Source organism: Clinocottus analis, unplaced genomic scaffold, assembly GCF_023055335.1.
Source record: "Clinocottus analis isolate CAN_PGR_092001 unplaced genomic scaffold, fCliAna1.0.p SCAF_8, whole genome shotgun sequence".
Lineage (NCBI taxonomy): Eukaryota > Metazoa > Chordata > Actinopteri > Perciformes > Cottidae > Clinocottus > Clinocottus analis.
This window is the reverse complement of record NW_027176240.1, coordinates 8,749,830-8,761,939: the sequence shown is the minus strand read 5'-3', so window position 1 is coordinate 8,761,939 and position 12,110 is coordinate 8,749,830. Positions and strand designations below refer to the sequence as shown.

The 12,110-nt window shown below is 37.4% G+C and overlaps 1 protein-coding gene across 1 annotated transcript; it reads right to left on the bottom strand.

The window, feature by feature from the left end:
• Positions 1 to 4,469: 4,469 nt before the first annotated feature.
• Positions 4,470 to 8,776, bottom strand: plek (pleckstrin). Its single transcript, XM_068568409.1, has 9 exons — positions 8,676 to 8,776; positions 6,761 to 6,916; positions 6,443 to 6,624; positions 6,029 to 6,120; positions 5,736 to 5,920; positions 5,537 to 5,641; positions 5,110 to 5,193; positions 4,938 to 5,007; positions 4,470 to 4,798 (listed from the first exon to the last, which is right to left on the bottom strand). Exons 1-9 carry the CDS (start codon positions 8,715 to 8,717, stop codon positions 4,659 to 4,661), a joined length of 1,056 nt encoding a protein of 351 aa, XP_068424510.1. The 5' UTR covers positions 8,718 to 8,776; the 3' UTR covers positions 4,470 to 4,658.
• Positions 8,777 to 12,110: the final 3,334 nt, after the last annotated feature.

Below are 12,110 nucleotides of genomic sequence, written 5' to 3'. Positions count from 1 at the left end.
CCTTGACCTTTTGTCTATCTTCTTGTCTGTTGTACACGGAAACATGGCAGCTCAAAGTGGATTACAGCAGAGGGAGACTTACACTACTCATAAAAAATGGTCCTAGCAAGCAATTTCTTGCAATAATGACTATCACTCACAAGTAGCATTAAAGTCTTTTTTTTTTAAGCTTAACTAAGAAGTTTAAGTTATCTTAAATAAACTATATGGCCGGCAGATTATGAAACTCTCAACTCATTACTTATTTTTTCTTCATAGCAATCATTTTGAAATAAACTGACAAACAAGCTATTTTGTTTAGTTTTTGGTCTTTTGGGAAAAAGGTTTTCTAACCTTCACTTGTTTCACAAATTACAGCATCTTGTTTCAAAATGTTATTCCATAGAGTGCTGTCGGAGAGATTCAAGAGATGACTACTAATGTATTTGTGAATTAATCCATTTTGGTGCCGGTGGAGGAAATTTAAGCAAAAGCCTAAACTTGTTGACGCATCAACAATACGCAAATAGTATTGCACACCAAATGATCATTATTTAGAACGGGACAAAGAATTTCACGCATTTAAGGACACGAGGGAGTGAATTGTGTGGACAGTATCATACTCAGTGTCAACCATTAGGAAATTCCATCATTCATCATGAGCAATTATTCTGTTATTCTTCTGTTGTAGACAGCTGTTGCTGCATAAAAGTAGGTTCTGATTTTGGAGAAAATTATTTCTCCAATCATGCTGGCCTGGCATCCCTATAATTCCTAAAATATCCCTGCCCAGTCCATGGATTTGGATGAGTTGTCCCTGTCAATTGTACTTTAATCCAACATTCAATAGATGCACATGTGTGCATCAGCTGCAATGTAGCTAAGACTAGCAGAGCATTAGCACTTGTCAGTCTTGAATTTGTAATATGGACCCAGCCTGCGTCACAACCAGACCTTTACAGGCTTATCTGGATTCCTTTTAGGAACTGCTCCAGATGCTCCCTTCCTCGCATCTCTCACTGATTTAACCGCCCAGCCTTGTCTCTCCCTGTTATTATCAAAAGGAAAAAAATGTAGCTCACGATGCCCAACCCACAGCAAGAACACACTATTCCGTAGCTCAATGCGGATTCAGGACACTTTTAATCACAGACTATGAAGCTTAAGTTTAAATGTAATTAACATCCTTTTCATACTTATCAAATTATTCAGTATCCCCTCTTCAGCAGGGTGCTCGAAGGGTTAGACCTTAGAGCAAAAGACCTTTTGTCGATTAGGTTTCATCAAAATGAGTTGTCTTTGTGTATATACATGATCATTTGTGTTACTTTATAAATCCTATGGAATATATCTTCGCATTAGGGAAAAACATTATCTTAATGTGTTGGCTGAAGACATCAGAACCTTTGAAGCAAGAACAAACGTTTGAACATTCAGTACTGATTTTAAATGCTGTTCATCAGTGACAATCTGCAGACATGGTCTGTGTGTGTGTGTGTGTTGAACAGTTGATGGAAGATATGGCTTTTAGTCTGTGGAGCTTTGAAGGACTCTGTCTAGGCAAAAACTAAACTGCAATCTGACAGCTGGCCACTGATTTAATCTTGAAACGCATGTTTTTTTCAGAGCAGCCACGTATAAAAGACTCTTCTTGGGGAGTCTCCACTTAAAGATGAGATAAGCTTTCCTTCATGCTGGTCAACAAAGGTCTCTCAAAATAACAATTTGGCCAAATCAGAGGATGCCTGATGATACTGAGGCCATATCCATGGGAGATACACTTTAAGTTGTTTGTCTGACTTTAAGGAGTATCAGCTTCCTCCAATTTAGTTTAATGATAGTTGGAAAAAATAAAAAAATAGAGCCGCGCAACTATTTTCCACTAAGTCTTGTCGAGGATGAACCGTTTTAAAAAAGACGAGCGGTAACTCTGCTTTGTGTCAGCAGGAGTAAACCTTCGATGCTGTGATCACTTAGAACTACACGAATATGATACGGTGTCATTATTCACAAGATGACAAATGGTAATAATTGGAGACCATACAAACATGAAAGTAGGCAACTTGGCCAGTTTGGACAAATATGTTTGAAAGGCACATTTTCACCACTTTGCAACATCACATTTCCCTGCTTACATATACATATTGGTGTATTTGGTACATATTTACTTTATTTTAGACATATTTAACTCTATTGTGCCCTCATTGAGGTTTTATCAACATAAATTGCAAAGGTTCCTCAACAGTGATCAGGTTAAACATTACAATGAAGAGCACTGCGTTCTTCTTTCTATAAACAAGATGCAATCGGAATTCTTCTTTGTTTCAGAAATCATTCATCACTTTTCATTTAATTCAGTGTAATATCTGTTGTAGAACATTTGTGTCTGTGCGTTAGAATACAAACTCCCTGTCTCGTACTCTTCGGGATGCTTTTTTTTTCCAGCTCCAGGATCAGTGTTTCACACATGAAAGAGCGACTGTTTCTTTGATCTGCCGCCACTGCTGGTGACTACTCTTGGATGACGTCTCCATTGAATTATTTGTTTGTTATCTTCCAAGTTTGGTGGGAGCCACATCCCTTTCTACTTGATCAGAAAGGGAGGTTTTGAGGTTTTGGACAGGAATTGCTCGACGTTACATCTTCTTATTGTGTTTCTTATTTGTTTACAGCTCTTTCATGGATTTCACTGGAAAGCGATTGATTGATTTGTGTGAACTTTTGACCCTTTACTTGATTAAAATAAATGTAATGGGATTGCCACTCAGGGAACAATAGCATGCACTATATTGTAATTGATATTAACGTATTGATCCACAGCTACAATTTTAATCAAGCTTTATTGAATTTTCATTCCTCCATTTTTCAAATATAGATTATTGGCACACACGTGTGTGTGTGTGTGTGTGTGTGTGTGTGTGTGTGTGTGTGTGTGTGTGTGTGTGTGTGTGTGTGTGTGTGTGTCACTCATGTTTTGCCAGATGAATTTACCATTAATCATTGAAATCATATGCAATGAGTCACAGGAAGTTAAGGTTGATGTATAGTGCCCTCGTGTGTTAAAACGGTAAAACACACACACGCTCACATGCAGGCAGCCACAATGATATCTGTTTTTGGAATGCCAATGCCAAGCATTGCATTGGCACTGTGGTAAACTGATCTTCTTTTTGGTCTTCCCATGAATATTAACACAACTGTACAGAAAGACAGAAATGTAACCAGGATGCTTGCGCAGTCTAAAAACACTAAATTAGTGTCAAGATGAAATAACAGCAATGAGTATAATGTATCACCTCACCAAAAGTGATTCCACGTAAATATGTAACAAGATACAATATGTATTGATGGAGGTAAACAGCTTGTCTAATCTGATTTTATAAATATGACTAATTCCACAAAAAAAGCTTCTAACTATTACAGAAAGAACACCTACGTTGAATGAGGGGATTGGTCTGGAAACTGTGATGATTCATGAGATAATTCCACCATTAAGCATTGTTTTTTCCACCAACTGTTTGACTAGCCTGGGGTTGCATGAGCGCATGTGTTTCTTTCTTGCCCTGTCGGACTTAAGTCCCTCAGATCTAATATAATGATATTACTACCTAATTGATCATCAAGGGGGTCAAAGTTGTAACAAGTGGGACATTATTCTTTAAATACCTTAGACTTTATGTAGTCATACTGCAGCTGAACCCAGTCATTTTTGCCACTGATACGTTCTCTTACAAATGCAGCAGGCCTGTAAACCACAAAGTGACACTGAAGTGTGAAGGCGGTATATGACTCAGGAAACAAGTGTGTTTGTATGATAGCTGAAACTATCTGAAACTTTTGAAAGACAAGAGAACAAGAAGGAAACCACATTAGGCAGAATAGTAAGCCTTTTAACCACAGAGTTACTTTTTCCTTACAACCATTCATTCCTGTCTCAGCAGATATTATATTCAAACAGCGTGTTTATGTTTCTGACTTGCAGCTTTCTCCTAAAATAGCTGCTTTAGTGTCTTCTATAAAAAATATAGTAACATTAGCTTACTTATCAAATAAACCACAGCATACAGCCTATTATATACCATCAATTGACAGACGCAAGGGTTATGCAGTTGTGTGTGTGTTTTCAGGTAACACAATGAGTTGTCTTTTTAGGGACTTAAAAATATATAACAGTAGCCCTCATAAGGTAATAAGGAGTAATACACCGGAAGTAGCTTTTAACAACAATAGGACTATAATGAATACATGTTGAGATGGCACATAATTACACCACAATTACTATTATAAAAAAGTATTATAATAAGTATTATAATTCTAATAAGTAGTGTATTACTACTTATTACCATGTTTTTCATGTGCTGGAAAGTAAATAGCTAGTGATTTAAAGACATTGCTACACATTACAATACCTTGACATCATTTGCATACAAACATGTAATAAAACTACACTGTTAAATTTGACTGTTGTAACCTTTATTTATTTTCATACGTGCACAAAAACATCACAACATTATTTTGATAGTGTATAGACTCGTGCAACTTGCCAGTTACTCTAAGATGGCACTACTTCAACTTGCTGACACATGAAAACTTTTTTGACACTTTTATGCAATTATAGACATTTCAAACGTGGCATTTTACAATCAATAGGTTCAACTGTGGCTGCCTCACTGCTCCTATTATTTCCCACTTTTTGACACTGCCTGTATTGCATTGATCCACTCCTTTCTTTCTTCCACTGTGGCAGCTTGGAGGAAGTAATGCGTCTCATCTGAAGTGATGATTTCAAAGAGGTTACCGTCAATGTCATACTTTTTTGCTGAAACACAGAAAAGATGAGAAAAAGGAGTTAACAGGGATGAGTCGATGAGAAACTACTGACAGTAAACGCCTATTAAATGTCCTGGCCACAGTGGGGAAGATACAGGGCAGGTGTTTTCATGTGAAAGTGCACTCACCATCAGGCACATACTCCACAGCTGTAACTACAGACCCGCGGAGATGGATTGAGCCCAGAGGATCATCACCCTGAAACAAAGAAAAGAGGCAAAATAAAGCCAGAAAGTAAGAGAATGTCCTTCATATTGTTTGTGCTTTCATATTTCAGCTTGTACGAGTTAGTATATTTACCTTTGTAGGATCATAGTAATGCACATAAGCAGGGTCGTCTCTCAGTACAAACTTTCGCACCTTCCAGTTTCTTCTCTTATGTCCCTGTGATGAAATGAAGCAACATGCTTTATCTGATTTTGAACATTACTTTACAGCAAACCTAGCAATGTGTGAAAAGGAGACTTCCTTTTCCAGTGGAAGTGACAAATGAGCTGTCTAATCATACTAACACATTTTTTCTCTACTTTCTACAGCAGGTTATTCCATCTGCATGTGTGCATGAATGTGAAAGCTCATTTAAAAAGTGTGTTTTGTAGCTGTACAACACAGAACTTGGCTCCTTATGAAGATATTCTTATTAGTAGTAATGCAGTGTAAATTAGAATCGTGAATGCATGCCGCGGAACAAAATCACTGTGATGCTTTCGCTCGCATTGTGATTCACCTGTTTCAGTAAACAGCCCTGTTTCATGATGTTGCCTCTGAATTCTTCCTTCAGAAGCACATCTTCATCGCTGGAGTAGCCCTCGCAGAAGAAACCACTGTCTGCCTGCCACAATCATACACACAGACATCATGTTCAGTCATCCCCAAACGTTTCAATTAAATATGTCAAATGTTCAAAAGTAACTTTTCCAACTGACAAAGTAATAAAGAGCAAGTGTCTCATCTAAGAAGGCTGTTTGCTCTCCAGTGTCTGCTCCCTCCTTTGACAGGTCTCCCGCAGGCTGCAGAAAACCTTCATTCAGGAGCCCTGTTGCTAGCATGAGGGCCTCAGGCCTGTTTCTCGCTTTCTCCTTTGAAATCAGCCACTCTACCACCGTTGCACCTGGGGGGAAAAATAAGAAAGGAGCGAAAAATGGAAATGCCATTGGAAAGTTATAAACCAAAACGCAAATGTCCACGTGTTATATTAAAGGAACCAAGACGGCAGTACCAGTAAAGCAGTGGTTGAAGACTCGTTTCTCCTGCTCCACTTTTAACTCTTTTACGCCATCGTCTTGGTCTTTCATCAGTGTGTACAGTTCTCTGAGAAAACACAATGTAGACATTGGCAACATGTCTTGCTCTATTATATCTATCACTAAGCACATGCTTTTATCTCACATTGTCACATTTTCTCCACATCCGCTGCTTGCGAGACTGATCGGTGCTGAACAAATACTCTGGATGTTTGCTTCAGTCTTTACAGTAAGTGCCTTTTGAAGACCATTTCAAGAGCTCAACAGGTGAAACAAGAGTAGCCTAACCAAGGTGTTTGGTCCTTCAACAATAATACAATTGATCTTTTATTCATTTATCTTTTCAAATGATTGTTTCCACCACCAAGAAGATATCACAGAACACATACGTCAGGTTGATTTTGTCTGGCAGGCGAATGGAGCGTCTTGTGGACTTCCTCGCAAACTTTCTTCCCCCCTCGAGGCAGGTAATCGCTCTCTTGATGTCCTTGACCCAAAACTCTCTCTCCTCCACATGTGAGGCCTGGAAGAAGTGATCCTGCTTCCTGTCCGTGGTAATCTTGAAAACCAGCTAAATGGAGCATTATTATTAGTCAGTCACACTGCATATATATATATATAAAATCCTATTTACTAAGTTTCACATCCCTAATCTTTCAGGGCTATAGTTTAGATTTTTTTAACAGCTTTACTTGACATTTTCTTACCGTCCTCTTGCTGAAATCCTGGCAAGGACTGATGAGCGTGGCTCCTTTTAGAGGAATCATTCCTTTCGGAGAACGATCGGTTTTCTTTTTATAGAATTCCACCCCATCTTCTGAGAGCACTGCCCACACGGCCTTCCAGGAGTTTAGCACTGTGCCCTGAGGATCAATGAGACTGTTGATGGCAGGCAGCCTCAACCAGAATGGTGAAAGTATTCGAGGATGGAGTTGTTACCGAAAGCATCCGAATATTCATTCTTTTTTAACATTAAAGTACGAGTGTCTGTCAGTTTGAGATTGCCAGAAGACTAAACATTTTATTCAGAGAATGTAACATGAAAAGTACATTTTTATTTTGACAGGAATTCCCCTTTGTAAATATACATTTTGCTTTGTGTTTTGTTTCCTCCAGTAAGTTTGGTGACATGAAGTGAAAGATGAACATACAAGCTTTAAAAAGTGAAAGTGTGAAGGAACACATGAAAATGCAGAAATGAATCTACAGTTGGAAGTTCTGGTAATACGTAAATAGAAAATATATTACTGGCTTTAGCGACACTTCTCTGCTCTCTTCACTCAGTGTTTGACCTTTTCTCAGCAATGATGATAAGTTCATTTTAAAGTAACACAACTTATGTTTGTAACAAAGTATTTCCAAATATGCCTGCTGTGAAACATATCCTCAATTGTGTCAGGATACTGAATCATTCGTATTGCACTTTCTTTCACGTAGCACTGTGTATGGTTTTAATACTAACACTCTGTTGCTGCAAAACACAGATTTATTAAGCCATGTGTATGTCATTAAAATGGACACGCATGCATAGACCTAATTTCCGGTCCCACAGGTATCAACACTAATTGGGACTTTTATTCCAGTTCACAAATCTCAGTAAAAAAAAATTAAACCCACAATGATGTATTATGTCTCTTAAACTTGTCCAACCACTCGACAAACCTGAAAAACTGGTTGCAAATATGATGTTGGAAAGTGGAACAAGAGTTTTGAAAGTGCCTCACATCATAAGACAAAGTATAAATAACTTCCAGAATAATAAAGTCACATAACACCAATTGTAAACTAAATAAAAAGAACAATAGCACTGAACAACCTAAACAATTCATTCAAATATTGTTTATAAATGTTCCTCTCAACGGCATGTTGAAGACAAAAAGTCACACCGGCTCAATCTCAAAAAAAAAAAAATGCAAGTGTGAAGCTAACACATACTCTATAGACCTTTATTTTTGTGAATTAGTTCCTGGTTTTACGAGGGAAATGGTTTATGTATTACCACGATGTTTATATATCTAGCTGCCATTGGTATTGAAAGCAGTTGGAGTTAATTTTGTCTCGTGTTTGTGGATTTTAAAGTATTAGTAGTGAGTGATTACAAAGACAGTTTATTTCCAGTCATTGCATATAGGTTTTCACTCAAAGTTCACACTTTTTCATGATTTATAAATGGTCATACACAACCTACAACACACATTACATGTTTAATCTCTGGGTTGTGGACAGAAGTAGGAACTTGAGTTTTGGCGGCATCTATACACAGAAATGTGTAGTTGTGCAGCAACTTTCGAGTGAATCGCACGTCCGTTCCTCTCAGTGCTGGTTTGCCTCAGAACAACATTCCTCTTTACCAGCACTGGTTGTCGAGATATTTTTTAAATGTTTAGTTATTCATGTCCGTCACAGTTAGAGTTAACGGCTGCTTCTGTGCTAACCATCAAATGACATTTACTGAGACAATGTTCTTTGCCTCCGCAGCATCTCTCAATACAAAAACTCAAATGTGGTCCTTGTGAAACCTCGTAGAAATCACCTACATTCTGCAATTCATGTCACATATATGTTAGATTTGTGTTCAACATGTCCCAACAGTGGATCGTGTTGACTTGTAATTATTCTTACCTTTTTCACCAAGTATCCCTCTCTGATCTGTTGTGGCTCCATGATCTTTAGTACTCCAACTTTCGTCACTTGTTCAGTGACTGATAAAAAAAGTTTCTCAATTCTCTCTCTTTCTCTCTCTCTCTCTCTCTCTCTCTCTCTCTCTCTCTCTCTCTCTCTCTCTCTCTCTCTCTCTCTCTCTCTCTCTCTCTCGTTCTCTCTCTCTCTCTCTCTCTCTCTCTCTCACACACACACATACAAGCAGGAAGTTGTGCGATTGGGTGTGTGGGATGGACCAGCTTCCTCTTCTGCGTGTTATATTTAGATACAACAAACTGTGCTCGGCTGATGTGTCTAACCTTCATAGCAAAGAATATAAAGACGTAGTTTGATAGCTCTGATAAAAAATTCAAAGTTATCAATTATCTTGGACTCAGTGTAGCAAACTTTAACTCTTCAAATTAAAACTGCAGAAGAAACAAAGCAAAGCACAGATGGAACGGCTGGATGACAGTAAATGTGCCCCACATCTGGTCACCTTCAAAGTAAATATTTGTCTCTGCTGTGCCTTTAATTAAACATTTTCCTTTACTCAACTTTTGTTTTTATGTAGTTATATATATATATGTAGATATATATATATATATATATATATATATATATATATATATATATATATATATATATATATATATATATATATATATATATATAACTTCTTCTTCCTTGTTATTATTCAAGCTGCTATATTAATAAATTCCCCTTGCCCGTATACTCTCAAGCCTTTATGATCTGCTTGTGTTTTTAGTTTTTCTTCTTTAGTTTCCTGCAGTTGCCTTGAAATGTTTGTTCTGTAGTTTCACATGTTGTGTAACGGTTCTGTACTTCCTTACTTAAGTATTTTTGAACGGCACAAGAAATAAATATTTGTCACCCTAAGTATTGCACTTCTGTATTTACAATAAACCTGCTGACCAGCTGTGTGCATCATATCTCTATATTTAGCCTGAGTATGAATAACTAGAGTGCATGACTTAACTGTGAGTGGGTTCAACACAGCGGCTGACCTGAGTCAGACTGCAGTGGGCCTATTTCTAGGAAAACAAAGATTCTTCTTTTCCGGATTGCTGTAGCAAAAGAAAAAGACAGACTGAAGAACAACAAATGGAAAACAGCTTTAAAAAAAAGTCATATTAATTTATTTAACTTAAAAAGGTATGTGAAAGTAAAGAACAATGGGAACATAAGACTTCGGATTACCTTTATTTCCCTCACTTAATAATTTAATTACACACAAAAAATAAGACAACACATGTTATACATGCTAATCTTCAAGTGTATCTGTAATATCCTTATATATCTGTATGAAGTGTAGCAATAACACAATAGCAGTAAAATATGGCACAATTGTGGAGACATTGACGTTTACTGACTTTCTGTTCAACACAATTGTGATTCTGAAAGTTACAGTTTGTGCTAATGCAAATCCCAAATCCCAATCTCTAAATATGAATTTGATAATTACTTTTTTTAATTTTTTGGATGGCACGTACTAATACTAAAACACCAGCAACAACTGGTTATTCCTGTGATGTTGTTACTGTTCCTCTAGAGGGTGTCAGAAACACATGAGAAGCAAAATAAGCTGAACAAAAGACAGATTGTAAAGCATGAAAGGGCAAAAGAGGATGAGAGAAAAAACAAAAGGCTCCAGATGGGAATGATCAAACAGAAACATAAAAGTGAAGATAAAAATAAGTGAATACTTTATCAGAATTAACACATATGTTATGTGGATTAGCATAGAGGCAACTGGAGCACAAAAAACAGGTGAGAATTATTGTAATATATCTGATGTGTTCATTAATCCTCCTCATGGGAAGAAGGTTTGAATCAACGGTGCAGTGAAAAGTCTCTTTCTGATGATGATCTCATTCCCATGAACGTGGATCACATGGATGTTCTCTGTGGACGTGGCATTCATCATAAAAGGACGCTGGCTACTGGGTTCGTGTTGGCCTCGAATTATGCTTTTCTCTTTCCCATGCCGTGAATACACATCAAAGGGGAAGGGGGGCTGTCGTTTATGACTTTATTAATGACTCTCGGAGCACTGAGTTTCATTAACTGTCATCATAAGAGTCATCTCCCTGCAGGGCTCGAGGTATGGAATGATAATTTCACAGACAAAACAAAGACTGAAGCGAAGAGGACACATCTCTCATTCTAATAAAGAGCAGTTGTCATCAAGGACATTTTTTAGAAAGAAGAAAACAACAACTGCATGGTCTTCTTTGCATGAGACACACGGTGCAATAACAAAAGCTCCGAGGAAGGCAATCACAGTCATAATGTCACTTGGTTTGGTGCACTTAAAGTATGTCTTTGTATCTCTTCATCATGCTGCCTTGTTTTAAATCTTACATAAAGTAGGTTTATGATGATAAACTGTACATCCTGGGAGAGAGAAGAAACAGATTAGTTAGCACCGGGCTCGAACAGGAGACAAGGAAAGTACTGTAAGCATGATGAAACTGAAGAAACAAGACATATTAAAAAAGGAAAACCGCTCTCTTCCAATCTCATGAACCCTTTTCGCAAGGTGAAATAACCGACAAACATCCGTTGTGAAACACCTGTAGGAGTACTTATGATGTATAAGAACCATTGTTATAAGACACCAAAAGGTTCTCCTCTACTCTTCCCAGCTTCCTGAGGAGTGTTAGCACAATGTACAGGTAAATATCTTGCAGAGCAGACAATGTTTTGCTTCGCACCCGCACATTTCTTCTGTTCTTTTCTGAAAAACTTTGAAGGGAAAGATGAAAATTCTACTCGAGAGTTAATTTTTTATTCACAATAAACACTCAAACTTTTACTTGTTTTTAATCAAAACCTTCCTTTTGACTTATTGACTTGTTTCCGATTTCTATATATTCATAACTATGGTATACTAAATTAGCAGTATGGGAATTTACTCAAGAACCTAAGCTGCTATTATCCCTGTTTCTAAATAATCAATGGATTATATAACTACTTGCGTGTTGAAGTATACTCCACAGATAAGTATCCCCTTCTGTAGTTTCCCCACATCTCACCTGAGTTATTTAATATCGTACAGTGAATTCTTTTTAGTTTGTCGAGTTTAGTGTTTTGAATACATGAAGTTAGTGTAATTTTCAGCTGTAGAAAGCTTTGATGAATCTATTGTGTACGAGCAGACAACAATAGCAACAGAGAGAAAGAGACAAACATTTCCTTTAGGAGCTGGTAGAGTCCAAAACAGATATAGATATTGGACTGACGTTTACGAGGTGGCCAGGAATCATTCGTGTTGTGCTCATTACCTGCTGGGTGTGTGAGTAAGCAACTACTTGCCAACAAGTGTACCGTTAAAGTGTGATGATATTACCATGTTGTGTTTACGGTTTATTTCCACTGCTGAATGCATCAACT